The sequence below is a fragment of the Phocoena phocoena genome, chromosome X, assembly GCF_963924675.1.
Source record: "Phocoena phocoena chromosome X, mPhoPho1.1, whole genome shotgun sequence".
In the NCBI taxonomy this organism is placed as follows: Eukaryota; Metazoa; Chordata; class Mammalia; order Artiodactyla; family Phocoenidae; genus Phocoena; species Phocoena phocoena.
The window spans coordinates 10,845,624-10,861,025 of NC_089240.1; the positions used below are offsets into that span (position 1 = coordinate 10,845,624).

Sequence of the window (15,402 nt, forward strand, 5' to 3'; positions counted from 1 at the left end):
GAGGTTGAGGGAAGGAATCTGTCACTCAAGGTGTAGAACTAATCCCAAAGTCAGATTTCACGTTAATTAACCTGAAGCCCCAATGTAGGTTTTAAAGAAAAGATTTAAATGAATTACAGGTGGTCTGACTTTGTAACTCAACGTGTGTCTGACGTTGTACCTCAGGATCGCTCTTTCTAGACTTGCAGGTTCCATGCGGTCATTTCTGATTTATTCCTGCAGAAGTAAGCAAACATTTGGGAGGAATGCTGCTATGGGTTCACAGAGAATTACAGCGGAACTTGAAGCCTGTTGTGTTTCTCTGACCCAACACCATCCCTTTATATTCACATTTTAAGTAACTTGAAACCACCGAATTTTAGCTCACTGAGCTGAGTATGAGGGTGCTTTGTGCGGACTTCGAGGATGTGGAGGGTGGCTGTGCACATCGCTCAGCCTTCTCCCCGTCCGGGTCCCCAGATGGGCTGATGCACAGTTCACCCCGACCCAACACTTAGACGTTCCGAGAGACCGGCGCTCCTCCTGAGCAAGGAGACTAGAAAGCGGACCCTGTGGACCTACCTGACGGGATGGCGTACCCAGGGATCTGCTCGTCATTTCATGGGCTCTGAGTTTTCCTTCTCAAAGGCAATGGACTGATGTGAGATCAGAGCGTGGCAGAGCAGTGTGGCCAGAAAGACATGTGGGGACACTGACAGCACCCTCAGAGCCCAGGCGCCTCAAATGTCCTGGCTCAGTTCTTGGTCCCATGATGGGCATGTGTGACGCCCCCCCCCCAACCCGTTATTGGTTCAGATATTAGAAATTTCGTGCTTAGCCCCAGGCATACCTCACTGTACACTGCTCCTTTTGAGAAGAGGTGAGGGGGAGGAAACAGGGAGGAGGGAGAAGAGACAGGTGAAAGATGGGGTGGAATGGAAAGGAAGAGAGAAAAAGAAAGAGGATGAAAAAAAATCTTAAGGGGCTAATTCCACCCCTACCCCTGTGAACAAATTAATGCATCAAGCAAAACAGAAAACAACACCAAACCGAAAGAGCTATCACAAATCATATTAAAGATAACAGAAGACTTGCTGTGCGAATTCACCCCGAGGCTGTATTTACCTGGACTGCTCAAGAGGCTAGCCCTGTCCCCCAGGGTTGGCACGGGACGGTACTGGTGGTTCTTTGAGCCTGGGTACATCCAGTGGTACCTGCCAATTTCCATTTCAGCTCTGCTGTTCACTGCCAATTTCAGGTGGCAAAGAGTCAGTGTCTCTATCTCCAGCAAAGATTCTACATCAGCATTTTAATTTATTCTTTTACCATATAGTTCAAGGAAACGGGGAGCTCACAAAATATGCTACTGAATTGCAACCTTTCAGTATCACCTTATCAACTCAGCATAATACACGGAGAATGTTACTCTCCTCCTCCATTTTTCAAGTTAAATTGACAAAAATCACCAATATTGTCTTTTCTTTCTGTATTTTCTCCATCTCCCCCCAAGTCCCGCCCCTTAGAATGATCATTTTGGGCAGACACTATTTACAAGGAAAATCTGGCTTCTCACCATCGTATGTTTCTTTCTGTTTCTTTCACTTTCAGACCCACAGAGCACCATCATTACTGCAGCTACACAAGCGAGGGTGAATCCAGGCTTGCTATGACGGCGCCTAGTTCCAGCCTGCAAAGTGTGGCCAATGACCCCATGGTCTGCTGAACCTTGGATGAAAACTCCTGTCCTTCCACTGACATCTGCAATATTCTCTGTCACTTCATCTTATCTAAGCTCAGGACTTCAGAGTCTAGAATGTTCCAGATTAAATCCTGTTCCAGTGATCTCCCAGTGTCTTTATAGAGAAACGGCTGCTGGTCTTGGGCCTGAAGCACTGCTTCCTCCCACATGAGGTGACAAGGGGCCTCCTGGAGACTCAGGCCCTTATCTGGTAATCTGACTGTATTTCTTACTTCTTAGGGGATTGGAGAGAAAAATATCTATCAACTTGCCTGACACAGAATCAGATGCTGGCTCGTAACTCTTAGTTGAATTACAACCTTGAAATCCCTAAGAGACCATAAGGTCACTATGGCCAGTTTATAGGTGAGAATCCCATCAAACCTAATGACGGGTTACGTCCTCTTGAGTGCCACAAATATTTAAGGATTAAAAAAGTGCTGCTGACACTGATGTGGGTAATTATTCCATCAGAAGAGCAGGTTATAATGCCCTAGGCACCTCAGAGCACTGAGGCTAAGGACTAAGCAAACTGCCATGTTGTGAGGCAAAAAGGCTACTGCTCTGACTGGGTCCACTGAAAACCTCACCGGCTGTTACGAAAACCCATCTCTGCTCTCCACAATCTCTGAAAACTCTCAAGGTATTTCCACTTGGGAAGTGGAGACCTACGTTTCTAGGTGGAGTTTTAGGGCAAACCTTTTTGGCTTCAAGGTAAAGTAAAACTGTCTTTTAGAGACATTGAAAAGACAGTTAAAGACTTTTAATGACATTTGAAAGGGGAAAAAACGATGCGAGGACAAGATCAGAGCTGCACGATAGAAGTATTTTTACTGCTGCTGGTTTTGTTGTTAATGAACATGACGACGCTTCTAATCTACAGAGTGCTCAGCGCGTGCTGGCCACCAAGCAAAGCATGTTGCACTCGTTACCTCAGGATCTTTTTTTTTTCCACGAAGTCTAACGGTTTTTGTTCTTTTTTTTTTTATGTGTAACATAGGCAAAATTATCTAAGTCAATACATGTTTAAGGACTGTCACCTGTTCTGATTCTTTCCACCGCCAGTCACCTTAGTACCTCCAATGTTTGAGTCATGATCACGACAGCCCTTTCAAAAAGAATCTTTGCTCAATCTACAGTTGTCACGTCAGTCAGTCCACAATTTCTTTAGTTGGGCTTCTTTGATCTCCCATGGAATACTGGACACACTTCAAAATTCCCCACTGGTAATCGTGGGGATCCAATTTCCTGAAGCAATTTATTTTAGGACCCTGTTTAGGGTCAGAGGAGATGGATCTGCCTGGTTCTGAATTTCAGACGCCCTCTAAACATGCATTAAGTTCACATCAGATTCCCTCGTAAGCGATCACACCTTAGAACAGCTGGGATACGCCAATACCTACAAACGAAGAAGGGCAACAGAAAGGTACGTCCCCTGCCCGCGATCACGCAGCCGGGGGCCTGTGCACTTGCTGTAATTTTCTACTCTTCTGCTGAGGTCTCTTTGGAGGTGAGCTGTGCTTCTGTGCCTTGTAAAGACATCTGTCAGGTCGCAAGCTCCTGAGGTTACTTCAGGGTTCTTAAAAGTTCTGAACTCTCAGCCTTTCCTGGATTCAGATTTTGGGTGAGTCTCTCTCATACATGGGTTGCGCTACATTCCCCGAAAGCGGAGAAACCCAGTGGGGCTGGTGGAAAGAACCAGAAGGAGGTCAAGTGGCCTCATGGTATGAGCTGATTTCCTCTCGGTTAGAGTGGCTGTAAGCCCTCCGTGTCGACCTCAAGCAAGAGGATTCCAAGGAGCTCGATCACTTCTATCTGAAAAATTTTCATCCTCCTTGCAAAAAAGTTCTCCCTCCAAGCCCAACACACAGTTGGTGCCCAGTCAATGTCTGCTGAATAAATATTTGGTAGAATGCAGGGGAGCATCCTGGGAGCCTGTGGATCAAGCAATGGGCCCCTAGGTCCCCCACCACCCTGACTGCACCCCAGCCAGGCCATGCAATTCAGGGGATCTTTGCAAAGGATTCATCCATTCTCTGCCCGTGTCTCTTCACGTAGGCAATCAGGCACAGGCTGCTTGGCAATGACAATGAAAAATCACGGAACGCCCAACGCTCATGTGTTTCCTGAGAAAAACAGGACAGCCAAGCCCGAGACGTGGAGATGGGATCCGCAAGTGGGTGGATGCTTTCCACTTCTACTGGGAAGGCCTTTGGACAACAATTAATCTTTAGATATGAAGGGAAGGAAAATCATGTCTATTTTATATTTCTGAGCCAGACTTAAATAAAGACATTAAATACCAAATTATAAAATTTCAAAGAGCACAGTATATGTTTCGTTTAAAAGGGCAGGGTCCCAACGCTTAAAAGGGAGTCACATGAGTGCAAGGAGAAGCCTCAGCTCCTGAGCAACTGTCAAGAAGTGGGAAAATGTACAGACCTAGGAAGATCCTGGCTTATGCCCTTCAGAGGGAAGCCTGCAAACATTCCCCTTAGAGAGGAGAAGGGAGAGGTGGGCAGGAGACTGACTGGTATTCGGAAAGAAGCACAGAAGACTGTGACATCTCAGATACTACTCATGGATGGGGCTGAGGGGAACGATGGTGACTGATGGCGAGACACACAACTGGGTGGTCATCACCAAAGTAGGTATGACAAACGACGGGGACTTGAGGAAAAGAAATCAAAATAATGCTGTGTACACTTTTCCCCCCATTTACTCAGATGACGTAATTTAGGGACGAGGCTGAATAACTAAACTGCAGACCGGTATGCTTTCGGCCATCTAGGAAATGATCACTGGAAGCACCTAAATGACAAAGACTGAGCTTCCTAGAAAGACTATACTCACTGGGCCAGGTCTCTGAAAGCTACGTCAATCCTCCTCCATTTTTAGCTAGTACTTAAAATATTAAAGGAAGCTATAACACCACTACAGGATATAGCAGAGGTCGGCCGATGACGGCCACCTGGTTTTGTAAATAAAGTTTGATTGCAATACAGCCACACCCATTTGTTTATCCTCTATCTGTGGCTGTTTCATGCTACCCTGGTAGCTTTTTTAAAATTATTATTCTTATTAGTCATCCATTTTATACACATCAGTGTATCCATGCCAATCCCAATCTCCCGATACATCACACCACCACCACCACCCGCCCCGCTTTCCCCCCTCGGTGTCCACGTGTTTGTTCTCTACGTCTGCGTCTCCATTTCTGCCCTGCAAACCAGTTCATCTGTACCATTTTTCTAGGTTCCACATACATGCGTTAATATATGATATTTGTTTTTCTCTTTCTGACTTACTTCACTCCGTAGGACAGTCTCTAGATCCATCCACGTCGCTACAAATGACCCAGTTTCATTCCTTTGAGTAGTTACAACAGACTGTGTGGCCCACAGAGCCTAAATATTTACTCTTGGGCCCTTTACAGATCAAGTACTCTGACCCATGATATCAAAGACAGCTAGTAAGGTTTGAATATACAAAAAAGGTAATGCAATTAATCAAATCCTACAAAACAGGACAGTATTTTATTTTCTCTTATCACATATTCTCTGGGCTAAGGGTCAAAATCCTCCTCTTGGGCATCATCAATTCTCCTCTTGCCACCAATCAGCAAGATGATACTCCACAGAATGGTCCCTAAGATGAGTTAGCACCCTTCTGCCCCTATGACGTGAGCTGAGGGGACAGAGGAAAGATGATGTTTCAGAGAGGAACATTATTAAATGAATAAATAAATGAACAAATGAATACACAAGCAGGTACATTTGTGAAGCTGGGATTGTAGCCTCCCTCTCTCAACAGCCACCTTCTTCCTCTGTCCCACAGCCAGCCTTATTCCTGGCCAACCATCTCACATGGAGGTACACCGGGTCCCAAGGAGAAAAAAGCAAGGGAGTATCTCAGAACAGTCCCATTTTTCACCAGGCCCAGTGAGGGGAAACTTACGTCATGGGGACACTGCCTATGTCACATGTTCTCAGATACAGCAAGGCTGGGAAGTCACGTTATGAAGATTACTTACTTTAAGTTGGCGTGTACTTCCAAATAAGAGAGAAACACAATTTTTAACGTTACAATCTGAATTCAAGATTTCCACTCAATTTCAAGGAAGGCAAAGCTACATTTCCGGAAATGAGTCCGAATTCTTTGTCTAATGAATGAGCGAGGCCGAGTGTTTAAAAGGATGCTATTGGAAACTATAATATCAAAGGAGGAGAGGTATCAACTGGCTTGCTGAGATCTTCTCCACATTTAAATTTTCTAAAAAAAAAAAAAGCAAGCTGTATCATACCTACCACATATGTCCAGCACCATCTGGCCGGCCCCGCTTTTCTCTACAGCCTTATCCCCAGACACCCTCTCTTCAAATGTCCTCCTTGGCAGATTCTCATAGGGAAAAACTGCATCTACAACCTTCTCCATACCATATGTATGTAGTCAAGCCAGAAAACGTCAATAAAAATCTCAACATCAAATAATTCATAAATCAGCAGGAAGAGTGTAACATGTTAAATGTGTCCCTCTGGGATTTTAGCCTATAGATCATATACTCTAGAGGAGTGCTTTCCCTCCTAAACAACAATGACAAAAAGGAGGGCCAAAAGTGTACATCTTTTGCTACATTAAAAAAAAACCCAAAAAACCCCAAACACCTAAGACATAAAAAGATTTAAATGGATGTGTTCATTTTTTAATCAGGTCAACCATGTGAATTCATTTCTTACTTTGACTGTGTCCTGTAACTTATTTTAAACTACACATTATTTCTGATTTTCTACATTTTTCTTTTTATGTGCTTAGAGATTTAATTTGAACCCTGGAGTTCTGAAATTTATTTGAGCAATGATTCAGAGGAGCTAAACTAGCCTGACAATTGTTTCCGTAGATTCCAATTTCCTACCTATAATAAAAATAATTTTCTTAACAGATACTTAGGGTTTTTTCCATCCGATAGAGCTAGTGATTCAACTGTTTTTCTGCCCCTAGATTACACCTTCCCAGCGACTCTCGATGCATTGGTTTTCACAAATGAATTGACATCAAGTAATACTCCACAGGAATAAACAGAAACCTCACTCGCATCTCTTTATTATTGAGTCCCGTGATCCAGTTGCTTTCATTCTGTCTTATTCATTTCCTCCACTTATTTCATTTCAGTTAATCTGCTCACTCAATTCTCGACACTTTGATTTAATTTAATGCTTCCAATTTAAAAACTGCCTTTTGTAATAATTTGGCATTTCTTACATCCGCCTGAGAAAACCTTCTTGCTTTCTGTAAAAATTCCTGAATAACTGCTAAATTACTTCTTGTGAATTTCGATCATCTCCAGTAGGGTTCGGTGACAAAAGCTATGAGGCTGTTTAAAGAAACAGCTCTCTTTGTCCTGCTGCAACTCCTGGGAAGTGACACCAGCTGGAAAAGTTGAGGTCAGCTTATAAAGCTAAGTTTAATTTGTATTCTTAGTAAACACTGTAATAATTATCTGAAGCCATTAATCTACAAGCTACTGGGTATTAGCCACTGGGTGATAATAGTCCAAATTCAGAGACAAGTACTGCCCCTACCACCGACTATGACAACAAATGGGAAAGGAAGAATGGGGCGGGGGGGGGGGTAAAATACATGTGCGTTAAAACTCTGTGGGAAGTGACAAAATGTAGAGGATTCAATTTGGCAAATTAAATCCCTTGCTGAAAGGCTTAAAAGAAAAAAGGAATAAAAAAACCCCACAGATTCACCCACTCAAGAATTATATAATGCATTCTCTGTGTCAAATTTGTACATGTTAACGTCAATGAAGTAAACACTGACTTTATAAATTTAAAATTAAATCTAAAGGAATCCTGGAGTGGCAAGCAGCTACAAACATGTTTATCATTTTATGCCTCTGTGTGTGCCTTGCATGACAACGGGCGAACAAACGGGGCAAACTACAAATGTGATACTCATGTGAGCTCTGATCCCGTGTAGCTGGCAGATGAACTTGTTCGTCTAGCCGAAGCTTAGTAAACAGGCTACCCTCCAGATCAACATTTCTGGTGGGTCACGGGGCGATCACAACCCCTGCTGCTGTGGTCAAAATCCATCCCCTGGCCCGTATTCTTACTCAAGCATGTATTATACATGTGACGGTATCGTGCAGTAACTTGGTATTTTTGAATTACTTAACAAACAGCTAGTGTTTATCCGTTTTGTAATTTTTAAAGTTCCTCCAGGAATTACCTTCTGCTTCTAATTTTGTTTCTGAAACCACAGCTAACGAGTTTTCATATACAGATTGCCAGGGATCTAGTGACAGCCTGGAGATTTTGGTATTAAATAATAAATATTTAATTGACATAAAATAATAGCACTCCATAAGAATAAATGATGGTGAGGCCCGCAATCGCGTAGTAAGGATTTTACATTGATTTTCTGCCCCTTTCTTGCTTTTGGAGAGAAAAACGAAAGGTATGTTTTTTGCGGAGACCAAAGTGGTTTTTATCTGCCACTGGCAAACACCATATTAATAAAAAGTGTGTTCTAAGCATCTGTTTTAGGGAAAAATCGCTACAACTGTGATTGGCTTCCTCACAACAATGCTATTATTCCATGATTATATCCCCTAAGCTTTGTCTCTAATCGTCACGGAAACGAGCCTTTAAACTTTTATCTCAGTTCCTCAACTTTATAAATATTTCCAAGTGTTTCTCTTACTGCTATTCGGTCATTCACGTAAGTGAAAAAATATATACATACAAGAAAAGGCAGGGGGTTTTGGGGGGCGGTAGGTTTGATGCAGGGATTAAGCTCAGCAACTACCAATTTTAGAAATCTAAGCGCTATGGACTTAACGCCACTGAATTATTCACCTAAAAATGGCTCAAATGGCACATTTTATGATCTGTATATTTTATCATACTTTAAAAAGCAATTAATTTAAAAAGTGAAACTACTCTGTTCAGGAGAGAACGTTATGCAGGGATCGCCCTGCCCAAGCACGCTGGTACGGTGAGATTTGAAATTGCCGTTTTTGTAGGTGTAAAATGGTTGACTGTCAGCAATTTCAGACCTACATATTCTTATATAAAACATATCTGTACCTCTATCAGGGAGAAGGACTATTGTTTAGCGACGGTCAGTGGATGTCAGGGTCATGAGAAATAACACTAGCACGGGTAGCTTTTGATATAAGAGCCACTGCAGGCACAGAATATGTTCTTGTGCCTTTACAGCAGTCTGTAACTTTGAGTGAGGGAGATAAATTACAATGCAGTGAGATGCTCTTAACCTCACGCGGGCTGAGCTGATTCCACCGGGTGGCAAACCTGAATCGCTCATTATCTAGGAAAAGACAGATTAATTTTAGCTTCTATTTTCTGCCACCTTCTTACCGCAAAACACTTTATTTCTCCCCGCAAAAACCATTCCGTATGTCAAGATCAGGATGTTTTCTAAGATGCCCTTTGAGGAACAGGACCTGTGTGGATTTTCCTCCCACAAATCTCCAAGTCATAGATAGCAGACACCCCACCCCGCACCTCCCCGCCAACGCCTTCCATCAGCACTAGCGGACAGAGCTGACGTTCCCTCTCTCAAGCTCCAACTGTAAATGGTTATTACATATCAGAGTCAGATACACGGAAATGGCAATCGTATTAAATACGAAAATTAGAGAAGGTCCAAAATCACTACCGCATCAGCGGAACAGAAGCGTATTTAATACGCGTGCCCCTCCAGTTGCCCCTTGGCATTAGCAGAAAGCAATGCATCCCATGTCCCTGGGATATAACATGCAGAACCTAGGACCTCAGTTAGGACTCATTATGGTAATTAAAACAGTTTCCCCAATCTAGCTACCCAAGGTGACAGATTGCGGACCTCCTTCTGTGCAATACCGCTTTCGGGAGAAGGGTTTGGACCAGGAGGGGACTGAAGAGAGGCTGCTCTATTCGTTTAACATCAGCCTCCAGGAGGAAAACCACCGTGAAAGCAGACCAGGCCATCCGGATGGTTTCAGAGGCTATTTTACACGAGACGCAAACCGGGCTACCCCTTTTGAAGCCCCCAGTGAAAAGCTTTAAACAGGCTATTGTCAGAACCCTGGGTACCTTTTCTCTCTTGGCTTTGTTCAGTATTTTCCTCGGCTGCAGTTTCCATGGCTGGCTTCGTACCATCCACCAAAAATGCTTTGCCCGCTCCCCCCAATACACACTTCTCCCCTCCTCTTCCTTTTCTTTTGGGCCCCCCTCCGGCTCTTATTTACACCCGCGTGATTGAGAGCTTCTGTTCTTCACTACAGAAGATTACAGTCCCTTCCAAGATGCAGAAGTCTCGTCGGCGTCAATCCCCCTCTGCCTACTGGTCCAGAAAGATAGCTGCCAAGGAGCCGGCAGCCGTACGTCACGGAGAATCCGGTTATAAAACCGCCACCGCCTGCCCCGCCGGTGCCGAGTCCCGATGCGGCTCCCGGGGGGCCCGCGCCCCGACCGACAGGGCTGCGCCTCTGACTGGCCTACGCGTGCGCTCCGGCTCCCTCCTTCCTCCCTCGCCAGCTGCACCCGATGAATGCTAATTAATTCTCCCAGGAAAGAATAGACTTGTGACATCACAGCAGGGGCTGTGGAGCGGAGGGGAGAGAGCCCCCTCCCACCACGTGACTCAGCGATCGGCCGGTGTGTGTTCTAGCAGAAAGCGTGTCTTCGCACAAGCAAACTCTTTCTTGCCCCTGGGACCCCTTGGCGGGGCATCACCGTTTGTTTTATTTCATTTATCCCTGACCCTGGCAGGATCTAGTCAAAGGACATGCCCAGGGTCTCCATTTTCTTTTTCTTTCTTTAACATGTGTCTTTCCGTAAGAAGACAAATATCATACGGTATGACTTATATGTGGAATCTAAAAAATGATACAAATAAATGATTTACAAAACAGAAGGAGACTCACAGAGGTAGAAAACAAACTAATGGTTATCAAAGGGGAAAGGGGAGGGGAGGGATAAATTAGAAGTTTGGGATTAACATATACACACTACCACATACAAAATAGATAACCAATAAGGCCCTAGTGTAGAGCACATGGAACTATACTCAGTATCTTGTAATAACCTATAATGGAAAAGAATCTGAAAAAGAATAGATATGCATATATATGTGTAACTGAATCACTGTGCTGTACACCTGAAACTAACAACACTGTAAATCAACTATACTTCAATTTTTAAAAATGTGTCTTTTACACAACCTCTAGCGAGCTAGCTAGACTGACTATTAAAGAGGGAAGAAAAAGTACATAAAGAGGAAGAGGACCCAAACATAGATTTAACAGCAGTGTAGCAGTTCAGCAACAGAATGTTTCCGGGTCTGTAGCTAACATATGTGATAGTAAGAGAAACTTCAGCTCAAGCCCAATTCAAACAAAAGTACCCATCCCTATTTAAAAATAATCATAATATGCTTATTTTTAAATAATAATGAGCTACCAAAACAATATTATTATAATATTAATAATATTTTGGTGACTCCTTAGAATGGAAAATCAAAACAGAGTGGTTTTTCTTATTGGATGTGGTTATTTCTATATGGAACTTTATTCCTTAGAACCCCGAGTCAAAAGGCTGTTCTCAAGAGCGTTCTAAATGCTCAGCAGAAAGCCTGTTGTGACAACGATACTGATTGCTGCTTTCACAAGTCTTGCATCCCCAGATACTACTGGACCAATGTTCCCAGCCCATCTAAGCATATAAGCTTTTATCGTGGATATTAGCCATGTTTCCAAGCATCGTTAATTTCTGCACCATTTTGAAAGCATTTGTTTGACCCACTTACCTTCACTGCCCCTACTTAAAAGATTTATAGAAACTCAGTATAATACCTTCAAGGTCCATCCATGGAGGCGCTAAGTGAAATAGGTCAGACTGAGAAAGACAAATACCACTTGATTTCACTTATATGTGGAATCTAAAAAACAAACCAAACAAAATAAACAAAACCCAGACTCACAGATACAGAGAAGAGACTGGTGGTTGCGAGAGGCGAGGGGGATGGGGGGGCGAAATGGGTGAAGGACGTTAAGAAGTACAAACCAGTTATAACATAACAATAAGTAAGTCACGGGGATGTAATGTACAGCATGGGAAATATAGTCAATAATATTGTATTAACTTTGTAAGGTGACAGACCTTAACTAGACTTATTGTGGTGACCATTTTGCAATGTATACAAACACTGAATCACTATGTTGTACACCTGAGACTAACATAATATTGTATGTTAATTATACCTCAATAAAAAAAATTTCTAGAAACTCAAGTCAAATACAGGGATGACCACTGATAAGCACAGGGTGAAGGGTTCCTGATTCAGAACAGTCCACTAATTGTTTGGGTTGGACACCCATCTTAGAAGCAAACATAAAGACAGGTCAGACGCCACCCGCTCTTAAAAAACCCTCTCCCGGGCTTCCCTGGTGGCGCAGTGGTTGAGAGTCCGCCTGCCGATGCGGGGGACACGGGTTCGTGCCCCGGTCCGGGGAGATGCCACATGCCGCGGAGCGGCTGGGCCCGTGAGCCATGGCCGCTGAGCCTGCGCGTCTGGAGCCTGTGCTCCGCAACGGGAGAGGCCACAACAGTGAGAGGCCCGCGTACCGCAAAAAAACAAAACAAAACAAAACAAAATCCTCTCCCAAGTTTTGAGGGTCTGTTGCTCAACACTTTAAAAAAAAAAAAAGTATAAGATCCTGAAGCAAAAATCCTCTAACAACCTGATCTTTTAATGCATTAGTTTGAGATAATCCCCGAAAGTCTTCTACATTCAATACCTCTGGCCCTGCTGAACCCGAAAAGATTTTGAAAACCAGTTCAGCCTGTTCCAATATTTTCTTTTCATCTTCCATCTCATTTTCCACTTTAAGCATCATCCTAGGCGACCACGCCCACAATCAATATCCCCTTACAATATGGCCCCAGCCAACTTTACTGTCTCACCGTGAGGGGACTGAGAAGCAGGGCAGCCTACGATTTCAAACTTGCAAAAAGAGATGCAGATCTGACGTAACTAACCTGCAAAGGAAAACCTGATGACATGTCCAAACAGGATGGTCTTCAAACATTTTTGCAAAGACGGCTTAGATACATTCGGACAGGAAGATGCCAATTGTTGTTTTGTGACAGGATCGTTCTCCCTCAGTAGTTCAAGTGAGAATTAATACCAAAACAAAATTCAGTTCAACACAAGAGGACGATTATGATTAGCTACGTTATCGGGTTTTATTTAAAAAGTGTAATCATTCAATCAAAAGCAAAATCATTCAATTATAGAACTGGCAGAATAGAATAATTTGGGGGCGCTATTAATTAAGAATAACGTTTTACAATGTTGGTGGAAGTGGGCAGGCAGAATATGAAAGACATTCTAAATTTAAGGGCAACTCTAGTTCTATATGAGTCATGGAAATCACAACCACTGGACAAAATATTCACAAATTCTCCAGTTGATACTCTGATCTCCTTTTCACCTTGAAAAACTATAAATAGACTTTTCATCACTTTTGCTTTATTCACAACTTTATCGTTTTCTTCTCATTAGACAATGAGTATCGCAGTTCTACAAGCTACCGTTGTATCACTGTCTAAGCAGCCTCAAAACCTCACTGGTGTTTATGACAAATGATGTGAATCAGAAAAAACATGACAGAAAAATTGTTAATGGCCAGAAAGAAAACAGAGTATACACTGACAAGATTTCTAAGGTCTGCATCCATGTTTGACCAGAAAAACTGACTACGTAGAATAAATAGGATGGGAAATGTCTCCCAGAGCTGAAAATTATTATTTGGGCCCACACTTTAAGGCAGTCTGGTTGAAGGTACGAATACTTCTGAAAGCCAAAACAGGAATAACAAATACTGACACAAACTGGATATATTAGATTGAACCATACAAGAATGCTGGTATTGACTAGAAGAACGGTAGTTTTCAATGGTTCAACCAGGTAACCCGTGGGCTAACGGGACACAGAGAACCCTTCTAAACCAGGGGAATCGAATCTGGTACGAGCACTATGGTATCCCAACAAAGGAGAGGAGGGGAAGGGGAAGAGGATTCGGGAGAAGCTTCCCAGAACAGAGTTGGCTACCTCAGCACGGTTAGAAACCTGCCGGGTAGGCGAGCGAAACAGTAAGGGCAGGGGAGGGGAGGGAAGGGAAAGATTATTCCCGGAAAAAGTGAAAAGCATACGAAAGGAAAAAGGGTCTTGTCAAAGTGTTGGGGAGATGACTTTCTTGACAGAGGGGCCAGAGCATATGGTGTACGTGGCAGGAGTGGGGTTGGATGGGGGAGGGAAGTGAAGGGAGATGGCTGAGCCAGTAGGTTGGGAACCAGGGAGGTTGAACACCCCACTAATCCTGGAGGCTGGCAAACTCATTCGAAGTCTCCTTAAAGAGTACAAGCAAGAGAATGGAAGAGTGAACGAGGGCATGAGGACGAAGGGAGGATCCAGATGACGTGTGTTTGGATACCTGCTAATGGAGTGGAAAAGAAGGGCGAAGGGCGGTGTGGAGTCTCTAGCCTGGGTGAGTGAGGGCTGGTCAGGCTGTGAACCAACGGGGAAACCAAACAGGAGGAAGACGTTTGGTACGAGAGCTGAGCGTGTACGGTTTCAGGGGTTCCAGGACATCCTGCGGGAGCTGTCTAGGAGGCATTCGGGAACATAGCTCCAATGGAGAGGGACTGACCAGAGACGAGGATCTGGGAGCCTTTGGTGTAGAGGTAGCCCTGGGAAATACAAGACGTCCAGTTCTGCTCAAACGTACCTTCCCAGGGGACCCTCCCTGACTCTCTTGCCTAAAACAGTAGCCCTGACAGGCTCAGTCTCTTAACCTGGGTTGGCTGTTCATTATGGCCCTAACCACAATCCAACACCGATCTAGCCCTTCACTCACCCATTTGTCTCCCTTCCCCTAGAATATAAGCTCCTTAAGGGCAGAAATTTTTGTCTCTCTGTCCTCTGCTGTACTACCAGCTCCTAGAACACTCCCCGGCACGTAGTAGGTCCTCAACAAATATACTTTAAACAAACAGCAAACGACTAGGGAGAGATATAGACCACAAGGACACTGAGATTTGAATTTAAGGAACACTGGCTTTTAAATATAAAGGTAAAGGAAACACTCGAAAGGGAGGTAAGAGAGACCGAGAAGGAAAAATCAGAAACGCCAGGGAATAAAGCCAAAGTGGGATGATGGAATGAGAAAAAGGTTCCATGAAGGGCAGCAAGCTAACAGTGTCAGATAATGTTGAATACTGTAGGAGGAGCAGAAAAGATGAGGATGGGCACGCAGAAAGTGCCCTTTACCACCAAATAGCCACTGGAACTTCCACAAGGAGAGTTTTAGTTGAACGATGGGCACAGGAGCAAGATTCCCAAGTCTGATCGCAACCATTACTCTCAAGATACGAGGCTCTCATGGGCCAACTGAAATTTTAATCTCGTACATAGGGCTTTGTGCCTATGCCTGTTTCTCCTGGTCCAGTATCTAACTTGTCAAGATCATTTTCTCTTCTATGATCTATTCCATTAATGATCTTCCTACGTTTACTCTGTCTCTATCCATTCTGGTCACCAGTTCGTGGTGTGTGTGTGTGTGTGTGTGTGTGTGTGTGTGTGTGTGTGTGAGAGAGAGAGAGAGAGAGAGA

At 43.7% G+C, this 15,402-nt stretch overlaps 1 protein-coding gene across 1 annotated transcript in view; it reads right to left on the minus strand.

Moving 5' to 3' along the window:
- Window positions 1–9,874, minus strand: part of GPM6B (glycoprotein M6B) — a 41,987-nt gene extending 32,113 nt beyond the window's left edge. Inside the window, exons 1-2 of the mRNA XM_065900697.1 lie at window positions 9,823–9,874; window positions 1,105–1,224 (exon numbers count right to left, since the gene is read on the minus strand). Coding sequence (XP_065756769.1) covers window positions 1,105–1,224; window positions 9,823–9,871 — 169 coding nt within the window. The 5' untranslated portion in view covers window positions 9,872–9,874. The remainder of the gene's footprint in view (window positions 1–1,104; window positions 1,225–9,822) is intronic.
- Window positions 9,875–15,402: the final 5,528 nt, after the last annotated feature.